The 15,898-nt window shown below is 38.0% G+C and overlaps 1 protein-coding gene across 9 annotated transcripts in view; it reads left to right on the top strand.

Annotated features, from left to right (window-relative positions):
* The window catches only part of sif (guanine nucleotide exchange factor still life), a 165,027-nt gene that overhangs the window by 136,765 nt on the left and 12,364 nt on the right, over nt 1-15,898 (top strand). For 4 of the 9 annotated variants that reach the window (XM_090156556.1, XM_090156550.1, XM_090156552.1 and 1 more), the window contains 8 exons: nt 2,397-2,702; nt 3,704-3,842; nt 6,404-6,707; nt 10,154-10,198; nt 13,198-13,392; nt 14,673-14,781; nt 14,846-15,025; nt 15,669-15,787. In XM_090156556.1, the coding sequence (XP_090012682.1) occupies nt 2,397-2,702; nt 3,704-3,842; nt 6,404-6,707; nt 10,154-10,198; nt 13,198-13,392; nt 14,673-14,781; nt 14,846-15,025; nt 15,669-15,787 (1,397 nt within the window). The remainder of the gene's footprint in view (nt 1-2,396; nt 2,703-3,703; nt 3,843-6,403; nt 6,708-10,153; nt 10,199-13,197; nt 13,393-14,672; nt 14,782-14,845; nt 15,026-15,668; nt 15,788-15,898) is intronic. The other 5 variants (XM_090156551.1, XM_090156557.1, XM_090156555.1 and 2 more) reach the window with 3 other exon arrangements.

The following is a 15,898-nucleotide window of genomic DNA, read 5'->3' as shown; positions in this document are numbered from 1 at the left end:
ATTCACCAATTTTTCATCCTGTACAATGCAGTCCATAGGTGGTTCCTTTTAACTTAGAATTTTGACGCGACCTGGAAAATCAAATAGTGAGACAAAATTATCGTCTTTTGCTGTTTCGTCTGCAGCTGTTTTTGTTTTATCTGTCTGAATTTTTGGCTGATACCAGCAATTTTACAAGGGTACATGTAAGTTATTAAAAATGAATTTTTTAACGAAACAGTTTGGTTGTAACTTAAGGCTAAACATTTTCCAATTTGACAAGTTCTAGTTTTGTATATGATCAAATAAACCAAAATTTAAACTTATATTTTAAGGCAAGAAAGTTTCCCTTTGACAATTTTAGCTAATTTTTGTATTTAAATTTTCGGTTTGAGTCTATTTGATCGATTCCCAAATGATCGAACGGGTCCCATTTGATCGAATTTCCATTTGATCGAATTGCATTTGATCGAATGGCATTTGATCGAACGAAATTTGATCGAAAGCTACTGTAGGGTAAAACTACTAGTTTTTGGGAGTAAATCGAAAAGGAAACATCTAGTCAGAATGAGATATAGTAGACTCTATGAATAATAATTATTTCTTTAAACTGTACTAAAGAAAAATAACCTGAGCGCAGGGACGTAGAAAACAAAATATTATCTCGGACATAATTAATAGAAAGACCTATTAAAAAAACGAACTCTGTACCTAATTTTTAGCAATAGAAGGGCCGTGAACGTGGTCAGACCCCTCGTATACAACGGTGCATACGCGCCTACGGCGCGCGTACATCAACGTAACCTAACCTAACCTAACCTGACCCTATTTATATATATCAAAAACAACGGGCCGTTATCGTCGATGTCATAAAAAATTCCATCATATAGTGTATAAAGTAAAAATATCTTCATCTTTGTGGCTGTACAGTTAAAGCAATGAATTATTCCATCATTATTCCTTCTGCACTTAAGCAATGAATTATTCCATCATTATTCCTTCTGCACTTCATATTGACATTCGGTAAAATAAAAACATACCAACTGGTACTATAAATACTTTTGAATTCGATCAAATAGTATTCGATCATTTGAAGGTTCGATCTTATGAAACAAATGACAAATGGGATTCGATCAAATGGAATTTCAATCAATTGCAACGTATAATGATCGACTGTCGATCACATATTTTTCGATCAAATGGACCAATACCAAATTTTCATTAGTAGTATAAATTATGATTTTTAATCTTTCAAATTTATTTTTTTTAGTTTACTTTTAAATATGCTAAATTCATAGCACAAATTCCTAGAAGTTAGCTGAAAAAATATTTGGTTTGAAATTTTTAAACTTAATTGAAGTTAAATCAGAATATTTAAAAGTACGCAAATATTTAATGAAAATAATGATACGCATGTTTTGATTGTGAAAGCACCAGCCTTATGGTATTAATGTATGACAAGTTCTAGTTTTGTATTTAAAAATGACTAGTTCCAATTTAAGGTTCCATAACTAAAAATGGCCTTCTATCAAATATGATCAATGTTTAGCCTTAAGTCACAACCAAACTCTTTGGTTACAAATTGAATTTTAATAAACTTAGAACGGCATTTTTAACTATGAAATTTATCAATATTTGATTAATCAATTATCAGACTTAATCACTCTGAAGAGCATATACACTTTGTGAGTTGACAAATGGATTACCAGGGAGGGAAATGGATTTCGTCGGTGAGTTGGGAATATAATCTTCCCAATTCATTGGTTTTACTTTGGAAATTAAAACGTTTACGATTTTATTTCACAAGCAATAATATTTGCTATCTTTTTATAAAACTACAAAAATTTAAGAAATCACTACAATATAATTTTAATAACTTACTCTGTAAAATTGATGGTATCAGCCAAAAATTGATATGCATTTTTAAACTTAATTTTTAATATAAAATGAAAATTAAAAAATAGGTTTCTTAAATAATGCGATTGATATTCGTTCATGTTAGTGTCAGGTTCGCAGAGTCCAACTTATGCCACAATAACCCCTAGTGAAAACCCAATAACTATCTAAATATTTAACCATTTATATCATAGTTGGATCAAAAAAGTTTGTGACGAAATATCTTTTGTTAAACTCTGGTTCGAAAAGCAGTTACAAGCGGGTTCGGCGGGTAGTTATTATGGCAAAAACTAGCGTTGTTGGTACACCTGAGTACCCGACGATGAAAAACATGATTGAACAAAACTAAAGTTAAAGGTTAATAGGCTGTAGAACTACATCCCATGCTTTCAATGTCGTCGCCGTGAACCCTGCTTTAGCGGAGAGGCGTGGTTCGGAGAATCGGGAGGCTGTGGCTCCAGTTACTTAAGGTACCAGCGCCTCCGAAAGAGTAACCATGAGCAATTCTTCCTCCATGACAGGTCTGTTAAAAGGAGACGAGATCATGGTCATCAACGGGGCCATCGTCAGCGATCTGGACATGATGTACATCGAGAGCGTCCTCCAGGAGGAACAGTCTCTCTGCATGATGATGCGATCGGCTCGCATGGAACCCCCGGACGTCATGACCCCCGTGGGCTCGCTGGGCTTGGCCAGTAGCTTGGGCGGCGGCCCGCTGAAAACGACCGACGACTACATCGAATCCTTGGTTTGTCCTCCGCCTCCCAGCGACAGTGCCTTGAGCGAGGAAATGATCGGGAAACTTATAGTTCCGTCGCCCCTGTGGGGTAAGCTCTCTTTCTCTCCTTCCTTTCAACACCCGTATCAGGTTTACTGAGAACGTACGAATCGAAACGTTTACCATAAGTTTATAGTTACACTCGGTGGTACTACCAGAAGTAAATCAATCGAAGTCAACGGCCTGCTATATTTTTCATACTGGAGCCATTTCCCTAATACTATAAGTTTGTAATTTACCATTCTTACGAATGTACCACTGCCTTAAATGAACCATAGCTAACAGTTTTTTCATATTGGACCCATTTCCCTCATTCTTATAAGACTGAAAATCACAGTTGATACCCTAATAGCATCTGTTATGGACTTATCTTGAAATATTTTTAAATTGACGCAATAATTGAGAATCTACTAACTATCGAAAGATAACGGAAAACGTTCCTTGATAGAGGAGCTTAGGTAGTAAATCACGCGGGGCCGGATTAAGCAGAGTGTGTTCCGGGGGGGGGGGGGATATCTCAGTGAGCGCCCCCAAATGAGCTCAGAACACAAGGGAGATGGTCGCAAAACGTAACATCCTGTTTCTCCCACCAGTCAAACCTTGGATAAATAATAGTCGTTCCTACCTGGATATATTACACTATCGTTCCGTGTTACGGGAGTTTCGGAAATTCCCCGTTAACTTCGCCGAAGCGGCGATGCTGTCGCAAAATCCATTTGCGGGTCAGATTTTTTCCAAGTGATCCAGGTAGGAACTACTATTATTAATCCAAGGTCAAACTACTTGGGGCAGCCTTATTTCATATAGTTAAAAAATATTTTGGTTTTCGTGATTTGATAGGATATAAAATTATACTTTGGCGCCCGAGTGGCAGTAGCTCCTTTTTGGCCCCCTTAATCCGTCCGTGAGATTAGAGGGTCTGGTACGTACTCAGTAACTGAATACTTTCTTGGTATGAAAAGAGTGGTGTTACTGCCCTCGTTCGGAATCCTAGTCCCCTTTTTTATCGGAAAGACGCGGACTGACCTATAACGGTATTATATTCGTCAGGCTCTCAAGAGAAATCACCCGAAACATCGGGGCGGCCCACCCCCTCCCCGGTTCCCAGCAGCCAGGATATCTACAGCGGCCTTTCTTGCCAACAAATCGATAATCTTCTCAAAGTCATCGAAGATTCCTGCAGAAAGGTAACTCGAGAATAGGTTTCTCACTTTCTTTCTCGCAATTTTCTCTTTACCCCGAAACTTCTCTTCTAGCCAATATAATTCCTACTCAACCTGCTGGGTTTTCAAATGCTTAGATTATACTGGATGATTTTTATTACATATTTGAGTAAGGATTATGTATAGAAGGATGAATAGCGGTCGTAAGTTTAAAAAAAAACGAGTTTAAAAAAAAACAAGCCCACTGCGTATTTTAGGGTTTAGGCTTCGTGCGTAGTTTAAATTTTGGTCACAAGTGTCGCCGTCTACCGACTGAGATTTAAATTGAATACATGAAAGCTGTCTGCTCATTCAAAATCCTCACTGTACAACAGCTGAAAGTTTCAACCGAAAAACCTTCCAAAGTCGTCTGCTATTTCTTCACATATTTAGTTGACTTATATTAAGGCAGATGGCGCTATATTTCCGAAGCTCAAAGCATATTATTAGGTTATGGAGCGTTTTTACACAATTTTAAAGCTTAAAGATATTTTTAAAAACAATCACGTTGAAATCAATATTTTTTTAAGTAGTTTTTTATGGTGACATTTTTTTAAAACCTTGAAAAGCAGAAGTATGAAATAGATAAGTATCCTATCTGGAAACATGTACCATCGCAGGTTCCCGCTGATTTCTCAAAACACGCTTTCGCAAAAAAAATTGTGCAGAGCGAAATACTTTATAAAACAATTACATCTGGAAATTATAATTTTAAAGTAAATATACGTAAGTGTAAAATTTTGACATTTTACATCATCAGGCGGTGTAATTTGGTGCCTCTCGCCTGCTAAGGCACATGTTTCATATTTACGGTGAAGACGGTTGCTACTTTCGTAAGAGAGATAATTTAAAGGGGAACTTTTCCAAATATGGCCTTATTTCCGTATCAAAAGATTAACAAGACGTTCAATATACTAACACGTACTTTTTTTGTCTTGAAAAAATAGCTTTTGGCCCAAAAAGTTGAAACGAAAAATAACGCCAGGTGTTTGGGTTTGAATTTTCGCCGCCATCTTAGGGGCTGCCGCCAGCGCCCCTAACACCGTATGAGCGATTTGCGAACTATCCTAACTTTTAAAATCGCGCAATTTAGGCTTAGTTCGCTTGATGACTTAGGCCTAAGGTGGTGCCTTGGGTATTAGCCTAGCTGATTATTATTATTATTATTATTATAACTGGAACGCGCCGCGCTTGCAAAACAAATTTTTTGCGTCTTCAGCAGCGCGCGCTTTTACGTTGTTTTTCTGTCTCACTGACTTCTCACCAGGTGTCGCGGCGGACGCGCACTTTTCGATTTCCCGAAATTTCTTTATTTTATTAAAAATTAACCACTCAATATTTTTGGATGCGGTTTTCGCCATAAATTTTAGTTTTTAACGGGTTAACTGGTTAAAGCTTGACCGTTCCCCTTTAAACTTTTGGTAAAAGCTGCTTTTGAAAAATGCCATATTCAACTTAGCGATTAAATTATACTCTAAAGGTAAGAGAATTTGTTTAGTTTATCTTAAGAACATAATATTGTTCCCTAACTACTTATACTTCTATGCAAAATCCTTATTAATGTTTAACGACGATACTTAGGACCAGGGTTGGCACCTTTTGATTATTTTAATAAAAGTCAAATCAATCGATTTTTTATTTTTTTATTGAATTTATTGATTTTTAAACAATTGATGACTCTATTCCAGTATAATTGATAAATGTTTTTCTTTTATCGGTTTTATCAACGAAAATAAAATTAAACCTTGGTTAAACTTCATTAATATTTTAGTTTGATCAGATTTATTTGGTATTAAAATACGACCACCGTAGATGGCGTATTATTTTGGAAACTATTTTTCCTCAACTGAAATGCATTTGATTTGAATCACAAAATGAATTTAAAAATACTTGATTTAATTGAAATGACTTGATTTAAATCAAATGACTCCATTTAAATCAAATGGCCCGAGTTAAATCAAATGACTCCATTTAAATAAAATGACTCGATTTAAATTAAATTACTCGATTTCAAATAAATTACTCGATTTAAATTAAATGACTCGATTTCAATTAAATTACTCGATTTAAATCAAATAGACCCAATCACAAACTTTAAGTTTTTTAATACTAGATGGCGCCAATTTAAAAGTTTTAGCGGGGTATTTAAAATTCTGCCTTAAATGGCGGTACCCCTGTGAAAGGATCTTTTCTATTGTCAAATGTGTACAGATCTATTGAAATACATAGTGAGATTTAAATCAATAATTTAAAAAAATACACGAAGAGATATTCGCCACTAGTGGTGTGACCGAGTTAGAAGAGCTCCTCTAAGCAGACGACTCTTTAAAAACAGGCATCATCAAGGCTACCGATAGAATAGAAAGTTAGCAACGGAATTATAGCCCGTCGTCCGCCAGCCCGGTCACGCCACGAGCGGACAAAGCGTTTTATTAAATCAAAATTGATCAAAAAAGCCAACCCTGCTTAGGACACCCTTCCAACAATGACTAGTATCTTTTCTTGACGCTTCCAATTTGGAGTTTTATTCTTTTCCGCATTTCTTGGTGGCCGATGTAAAACAGACGGCAGAGCAAGTGACGGAATACTGCCGGGCGCCCCTGGAAAGGCGTCGATCCAGCCTAGGCTCTTCGGGGCAGGCGCCCTTCACGCCCACCTCCACCTCTTCGGCGCCCTCGTCGGTGGCGGGCGGCTCTTCTTCGACGGCGGCAACGTCCGCTTCGTCTGTCAGCGCGGCGTCCGCCGTCGCCGCTTCCGCCGCACCCTTCACGCCCGGAAGACAGTTGTCGGATGGCGAGAAACTGAGGAAGGTCATCATGGAACTTATCGAGACCGAAAGAACTTACGTCAAGGTGACCCTTGCTTATATTTACTCATCGATGACATCGTTTTCACTTTGATATGCCTTCAAAAATTGGTTGGTCCATTCCATGATGGAACTGTGGATTTATTAACTAGCTTCGGTAAGGGACACAAAGCTAACCAAAATTACGTTCGCTTGGTGTTTCTAACGTCACCTAGCGGAATACACCAACAGTAAAGACTGCAGATTTTGAATTTATACGGGGACAAATCATCAATCTCCGCTTTTCCGTTACATGCCGTCTGAATAGAGTGATACGATTGTGAAAACTTGTAACGTCACAGCTAATAGTGGCCGCCATGACAGTTACCGGTTTTTATCAATAGGCAAATTACATTGGTGACGTCGTGAGTTTCGTATTAAAAGCACTCTATAGATACTACTTTTCAATTAAACCGATTCAGCAATTTGCTAGAAAGTTTTAATTCTCAGAGCCTGGACTTGCAAGGTAATCGTTGTATAGTCCTTGCCACTTTGGCTGAAAGTGGAGCTGGAAATAAGGTTGGGTTTTCAAAAGGGTAAACAAGCCGCGACACGGAAAAAAAGTGTAAAGTTTGGTTTCCACTAGCGCGCGTCATAATGTATTTTTCTTAACACGCGTGAAAACGTTTGTACGTCCCAAAGTTGAATGACGCGCTAGTGGAAACCAAACTAAACTCAACGTAGAAAGGTGCTTATGCGAGTAAAGGAAAATAAATTATGTGGAAACCAACCTTAACGGAAATCTTGCTTTTGCCCTTTAGAAAATAAAAACAGCTGTAAACAAAAAATTGCGCCTATAAAGTGCATAATGAACCTAGCCAGGCTAATCTGGTAACCGACCAACCGAAAATATTTTGTCCAGTAATCCCTTGGTCTTCATATAAATTCAAATTCTGAATTTTTGGTTGACCTTTTAATATAAGAGCTTCGGCTGTTTTCTGTATCTAATAAAATCATAATATAATGGTTACGAACAGAGGTAGATGTTAAACGTAATCGTTCGAGTAGGGAGCTGTTAGCTCGCGTGGCACGAAGGGCTAGCCACCACCCTCCTACGCATTGTAACCCGGCCACCTGCTAACAGGCATTAAAAAGTCGCTAGATGACTTAGGCCTAAGGAGATGCTTTAGGTACTAGCCTAGCTGAAACATGAACTCACGCTTTAACGTTGAAGCTATTTATTTAATCCATGATGGAGCCAACCAAAGTTTTGAAAGTATTCAGTTGAAGTGAAAATTATTTTATTTGATAGTTAATTTTCGTGGATGAGCAGGGCCGGAGAGAGTAAGCCCAGATCTCCGTAAAACGGAATTCCGGGGCCCAGAGATCCGTTATTTCTGGAAATAACTAAACGCTTCGGGTACCTTTATTTGTTCATACCCGGGGGCTCCCTCTCTCGTTGGGCCGATGGGTGAGGCCATGATTTTTAACTCTTTTACAATTTTGAAAATAATTAAGGTTTACGAGAATAATACAGGTATAAGGTCCAAAGCTATCTGTGTTGTGCATATATACAATCTTGTCACTCATTCACCTGCCTTTTTCCTGGTTACTCGTGAAATCAATCGACTCCTCCGATTTAATATGGCATTACGTTTGTTTTCCATACCCACTAGAAAATAAATTATTTATTAGTTAGTTTTGTGGATTGTTAGTTAAAATTTATAGTTTTTCATTCCATTGCCGAATTTTAAGGGAAACCCTTGATAGGGTTCCACGAGATCGGTAACACTGTCTTGTGTATATATTTTCGTATATTTTAGGGGAGCTTGTGCATTTTTAGTTTGGTCTAACATTTTTTTCATTTTAGTATCAATATGTTTTTTTTTTAACAAATAATATGGCGAATTGACGCTATTGGAGTTTTGAATCTAGGGATTCTAGGAATTTGACCACATGAATAAGTAATGTGTATCAAGTTTTCAGTCTTATTATAGTTTATCATTGTTTGCATGTTAAATAAAACCGCTAATTGTCTTATTTTTGAAAAAAAAAAGTCCATGACGGCGAAACTTGTACCTTCGTAGGTTCGAGGTGGGTGCTTGCTAGTAGCGTCCGCCATGACATTAATTTAACAGATTAATTGACAGATCACGAGACAAAGCGCCACACGATTCTGCGAAATAAACACGTCACCGCCATGGGCGTCTTAATGTCATGGCCGACCGATACGCGTTACCATGGAAAGCCACACCCCAACTCCCCTTGGTCAATACTTTACGTTGTTATAATCACCACCGGAACAAATACGATATTACAGTATATTCCATGCTTTTGCTACTGGTAAAATTGTCACGGGTAGTTTAATGCTATTGAATATGAAAGGATTTGCACAATTTCTGTAAAATTAATAACGATATTACCTTGCCGTATATGAAACTAAAGCCAGGAACCGTACTAGTTTTCATTAACTTCGAAACCATTACTTTAGGAGTCAGCCAGATAACATCCATTTGTATAATCAGAATTTTTTAACATTGTTGTGTGAAAGTATCCATCTAGGCATAAGACTATCAAGGCCCCCTAATTAAGTGTGAATTTGGCATAAAGGCGGGTGTATTCAGCACTAGACAGACGCGGGAGAAAAATAAATAGAATCTACGCTACCTGGCGGAGAAAAAGTGCAAATCCTCCCCCCTCTACCTCTTGCCATCTGGTAGCACGCATTAGGGGATTTGTGCATAAGTTTACATTTTGCACCACCAGACGGATTCATGTAGCCAGTTTGGCCAGTCATCGGTCTAACGCAGGAATCTACACCTCTACTTGGAATGTTTATCGCGGCAGATTTTTGTCTCGATCTGACTGACGGTTTTTTTGACGTCACTATGTTAACTTAACAAACAGCTACGCGAGAGGGGAACGTTTTTTCTCTCGTATGCGGGGCCAAAGCCATCAAAATGATCTTACTATACGTAATACGGCAGGTTAAGCATTCCAAGTAGAGGTATGGATTCCTGTCTAACGTTAAAGTCCCATTCGTTTCACACGTGTAGCGTCGAACTTGTACGAGGTGCAGGCTGTACAAACAAAGATACGTCAAGTTGCCCCTACACGTTTTCGAGCTCTAGTTTAACCTCTCTATTATCAGCTTTATTTCATCCCGCACTATTTTTCTTCGGAACCGAATTTAGAAAAATCAGTGGAAGCCTACGTTTCAAGCGAATAGGTAGGTGGATAGTTATCTCGTAAGATAATAATAATTAATAGAATTATTTCAGAGCGATCTTAATAAAAATTATATCGATTCCGTTTTAGAGAAGAGACAATGGAATGAAAAACTATAATAATTATATTGCTTTCTTTTCGTGAAAGTTGGCTTGTTGCGCAGCTTTTGTGTGTTATATTTAATGTATTTTTATTTATGCGATTTTGGGCTGAGTGCGAGGAAACAAAAGCGACTGACGCCTCGTTTATTTTTTCTCTCTTGGTTTCCATTTTATGTCCCTTCAGCACATGAGCGATCTCCTCGAGTGGTACGTGGATTCTTTAAAAAAGGTAACTGTTAGCTCCTGCGAACCGAAATTCTAAAATTAAATCAACTATATCTATATAACATACCCGTCTCGTTAAAACGCCCACTTAAGACCAATATTCTGGCCTCGAAACCTTCGTTTCTATCTATCTATCTATCTATCATCTTTCAACCATGCGCCCACCACCCTTTCAAATCTCTCTATATCTATATGATCCTCTATAGCTACGGTTACGCAAGCGGCTAAAACGCTTAGCACCACGATTAAAACTAGCCATTGACCAGGATTTCGATGTTAGTTTATTCATTCACCCTCCCTGTAAGACCATTGTACTCTCAAGATGACTTCCTAGTATTTTTAGCAACAGCTGGGTACACGACTATTAAATTGTAAACGTGAACCTCAGCCTATTGGCTGTTTAACAATGCTAAAGTGTTATCCAATCACTTTTTTCTTCGTGTATCCTGGCTTATCACAGAAGCTAGCATGCATCATGGCCACCTGCCGAAGCCTCTTCGCGCCATGTAAAACAATTAATATTCTTCAAAATGGACTTCTAGTATAACTTTGGCTACAGCTGCGCGCACGATGACGGAATTGTAAGCGTACGCCCTTTTTACCAATGCTGTAGTATCATCCAAATACTTTTATCGTCTTCTTGTATTCCGATGTATCACAAAGCTAGCAATAAATTAATTTAGCCGTCGTTAACTACCCGCCAATTCCTCAGGTACGAACTTCCAACTTAAAAAGCTATTTTGAGCCCAAGAGGATATAAATTGGTTTAAATTAAAAATAGTTTGTGAGTGCGTTTTAGCTGTAGTGTGACCGTGGCTTTGACAGTGCTTTATTTTGCGGGTTAGCCGGCTATGTTTATGAAAATCCCCGTGCAGAATTCTATTTTCGAACAAACGCCCAACCTTCAACTACCACGTTAACGATTTTAACAAATTCTAAAAAAAAGTGCCGTTTTAGACGAAATTGCCTTAATAAAAAGGGCTTTTAATTATAACTATTTAATTGTTAAAAAAGTTAAATTAGTAAGTTTAGTCAGAAAAATTGTATTTGTTGATAGTCGATTATTTTAGGAATAAAGGAAAACTATCGTTTGAAGTTGACAATTTTCTTCGTGTTATATTAAGAATTATTTCAATAATTTGGTAGTTAGTTTGTAGACTAGTTAGCGCAAATTGTCATTCAAAATTCTAATGAAATTCCTATAGGGTGTTTTTATATTAATAAACTTCGAATCAGTCTGGTAGGTGAATTGAAAATGATAATGAACATCCCTATTTTTTTTTCGTTTGTCTATTTGAGTTCGAATAATTAATCAAATAATTCGCGTACGGTTCTAATTCGATCACATTAAAAAAACATATGAAGTAGCGTCGCATGTGTGAAATCTGCTTTCAGTGGCGTGTCGTAAATTGTATCCGTCTATTCCTTGTGGTGTCGTTGTTGCTCTTGGTGTGTTCGTCTCGTGTATCGATGTCTGCTTCTACATATTTTTAATTTTCTTTTGTGAATGACGTTTCTTCTTTTCTTTTCGAAATAACGTTTAATTTTTCTATATTAGCTTCAGGATGGCAGGTTAGAGGTATCTCCTACAAGAACAATAAACATTTATTTTTATTCTCTCTCTATCTCTTTATCAATGGAACTCTGCAAACTTCAGAGATCGCATGTTTTTATTATATTTTAAATACCAACCGACCAGGACACTGAAAGGGACATGGCTCTCTACCGTTCGAAACGGGGGACACCAGAAATTTCGCATTTCCATTTGAATACTTCCACTCATAATTTATTTAATAATAATGCGGATTTGTCCTACCAAATTAAATTAATTTTAAAAGTGACGAAAAATGTGTCTCTTAAATTTTAAAACGAAATTTTTCAACACATTCCGTCCTAGTTTTTGGTGGCCCCTATAATACCAAGATTCTCTCAAACACTTCAAAAGCGCCACTGAAAATATCTATTTGATTCGATTAATAAATTTATAAATTATAGGAAGTACAAAGTATTTATGGTAGAACACCTAATTTCACATTTCTGCCACCGTGTTTAACAGAAGCTTAGGGGTATTTAACGATTTTCCTATTTAGAATACAAACCTTTTAAGGACGATGACGGTAAGATTTCTTTTATGACTTCTTGACTTTTAGTCTTTTACCTCTAGTTTTGGCTTGTTGAGTTTGATAGAAGCAATGATCGCAGATTTTGTCATTTATATACCAGAGTGTAGGAGTTTAATTCAGACATAAGTAACATATTAACAATAAGTATGACAATTAGAACAATTATCACCGAACTAATTTTCAAACTTATTGAATATTCACAGAGCCCCTAGTGTCTAATTATTCCCAAGACGATAAAACTACCACCAAGGACTACAATATAGTACTGAGTCCGGTAGTGCAGGACAGAGCTGCGCGAGAGGGTCATTTCTGAGAAAAGGTTCGGTAAGAAAATTAACATTAAAGCAGACCGACTAAAGGCGAGGCTCTTGTCAAAGGAGTCAAACGATGTTTTCTAAGGAAATACGGTTTTCATAATTATTGACCTTAATAACAATTAAATTGATTTTAATTTTGGAAAAGTTGATTTTAAGAAATAAAACCATTAATATGTTACATTTTAAATGCAATGTTAAATGAATCGTTGAGTCAAATCTAAAGCTAGCTTGTCCCGTCGCGTATACTTAGCATATCGCAAAAAACTTGCTTTTCCATAATTCGAAAGTCAGTGTCATTGAGAAGAGATGCGGCTGTATATAATAAAACTTAAATGCCAGTGCGGCGAGTGGCAGAAAAGTGAATCGTTGGTGTTTCACACCAAAACATTGAGGTACTGTTATCTTTAAAAAGTCGGGATGACGGTGGTCTTGATGGTGAGGGAGAGTAAGAGTCTTGGTTTTTTTCGGGGAAGGGAGATCGAGGGAAGAACGGAGAAGCCGTATGTTAGCTGTCAGTCGAGTCTGTTTTGTTCAATGTGTGCATATATTTGGGGGCAATACAGCATTTGAACAATTTGCTGGAACATTATTTGGAGCCTATGAAGAAAGAGACGTTTCTGTCGAACTCTGAGATCAACTCGCTCTTCGGAAACATCCAAGAGATTGTCCAGTTCCAGAGGGTCTTCCTTCAAAGCCTCGAAGAAGCTATCTCCGCCGAACCGGACTTCCACAAATTCGACCATCCCAGTCAATTCAAGGTGTGTGAATCGGTCCTTTTCACGAACTGTCCTTGGATTAATGAATACGGGGACATTTGACCACCTCTAACGGGGGAAAAACGCGGAACTAATTCGGCGCATGTGCGAAGGCAACAGATGGAGCGAACCTATTATGCAACGTCTCTTGTTGACATTAATACAAGATCCTACTTTTTTGCGTCCTTTTCTTGAAATCGCAATAGCGAAGGCGCTGTAAGGCGGCGTTGCTTACGTAGTTTTTAAACATGGAAGCTCCTTGTGGTATCTTCACACGAGCAGTCTGTAATTCCAATTTTAGAGAGGGTTGAGAATAATTGCTCGCACTCATTTCAAATTAAATTTTTGGCTGTGACACTACTTTTGAGGCTTATATACCAGCTTTATACTCCAACATGCGACGTATTTTCACACGCAAAATTAATTTTGAAATATTTTTAATCGCACTACGCCGCAAAATATTAATTTCCTTCCTCGAAATTTTGGTGGAAGTTGGCCATTTTGGGTGTAAATCAAACCACGGCCAACTTTGATTTCTCGCGCATCTCTCGCGCTACAGCGGCCATCTCATTCGTTGACGTTTCTGTGTTAACCTATGAGCAAAAGATGTGTATGACGTCGCGCCCCAGCGGATTATTTTTTTAGTATAGTTTTTACATTGAAGACAATATAGCCACCGAGCGTGGCGCTGAACTCCTACACATTAAAGTACAGGTTATAGGGGGAAAATACTTGCGCGCGGAATTACGACGAATGTGTTGGCCGTAGTAGCGCGAACAGCGCGTGATCAAAGTTGGCCGTGATCAAACAAAGTTATCTGAATCTGACAACACTGCTATCTTTTTAGGGTTTTTTTGTCTGGCAGCCATGTTTTACCAAACCGAAAATGGCGGACATTTGCCCAGTAGAAATGTTTTCCTAAACTAATCGCTGGATTTTTTGACAGTTATTTTGAATTATCGACTAAGACCAGTGATTCTGAAATGGAGCTCCTTGGAACCCTAGGGCTCCATTTAAAATTCTAGAGGCTCCACAAGATTTTGAGCTGTGCTATGATAGATTTATTTTCGACACAAAAAATTTAATTCAAGCGAGGGTTCCTCGATAAATTTGAAACTGAAATGGGGTTCCACGAGTTGACAAAGGTTGAGAACCCCTGACTAAGACTATAGACCGATTTCGTAGCACCGAATCATCCCTCTATTAATTAGTCCAAGGCCCATCAATCAATGAGTGGCTAAAGTCGTTTCTAAAGGTATTATTTTCCTGATATGATTAAACAGAACGTGTTGTTCGCATTGGGGAATTCGTTCCTCTACTATGCCGACCAGTTCAAGCTGTACAGTTCCTTCTGCGCCAGCCATTCCAAAGCCCAAAAAGTCTTGCACCCTAGTACGTATAACATTACCGAAATGAGAAACGATTTGAGTTGAGCGTAATTTTCCGTAATTCTTAGGCGAAGGTAACGCCGCGTTGGCGGAGTTCCTGCAATCTCGCAACCCAAAAGGGCAACATTCCTTCTCGCTCGAATCGTACCTGATCAAACCTATTCAAAGGATACTAAAATATCCTCTCCTGCTCCAGCAACTCAAACATCTGACCGACTCCACATCTCAGGAACATCTTCATTTGGCAGGTACGTTTAAGAGGAACGGGTCAGCACAATCCCAGGTGTTTTGGCGCAACTCGTTCGTCAATTTCAGGCCGGTAAAAAAAATATCAATCTGCTGCTTTGCACCATCTATGTTGGTATCTCAAACTACATTTAAAAAAAATATATAACAATTTATTTTATGATACCAATGTAGTTTTTTTTTCTTATTTCTGCTAATATTTAAACTGAAATAATAAAATATAATAAAATGTGAAGATTCTTTAGATGTCGCGTCGTAATGTACAGCCTTTATTCAGTCTAATATAATTTTCGTGGTAAAAACCATTATTTCCATTGGCGTTAGATGGCATGACGAGACAAATATATTTCGCCCTCTATGTACACCTATTCTTCCACCAGAAGCAGACTACACTTGTGACGAACAGGTTGCGCTTTGTTATATGTCAGGGAGCTTATAAAACGATAAAGAATTCATTTTGGTTTTCACTGGGGCAAAACGCCCCGACGGTGAGCGTCAAGTCGTCGACGCAAAGAAAAATTCGTCGTTAGGCTTAAAATAATTAATTAGTGTCAACGGTCGCCGTAGCGTCGTATTTACCCTAGTGAAAACCAGCGAATACTTCAAATGTGCATTGACTAATAATTTAATCTCTACGATTCGCAGAGGCCTTAAAAGGGATGGAACGGGTAGCCGAACATATCAATGAAATGCAAAGGATTCACGAAGAATATGGAGCCATATTCGATCATCTTTTTAGGCAACATTTAAAATCATCTAAACAGGTACTTATATATAGCACCTATTAGGCCCTGCCCCTCCCCCAAGTTAAAACTCCGCACCTTCGATCCAGGTACAACCAGCTCGCCACTTTTCTTGGTAACATCAGAGCTATC

The sequence above is a fragment of the Leiobunum rupestre genome, chromosome 8, assembly GCF_980474605.1.
Source record: "Leiobunum rupestre chromosome 8, qqLeiRupe1.1.hap1, whole genome shotgun sequence".
Classification (NCBI taxonomy): Eukaryota; Metazoa; Arthropoda; class Arachnida; order Opiliones; family Sclerosomatidae; genus Leiobunum; species Leiobunum rupestre.
This window is presented reverse-complemented; position numbering and strand designations above follow the sequence as displayed.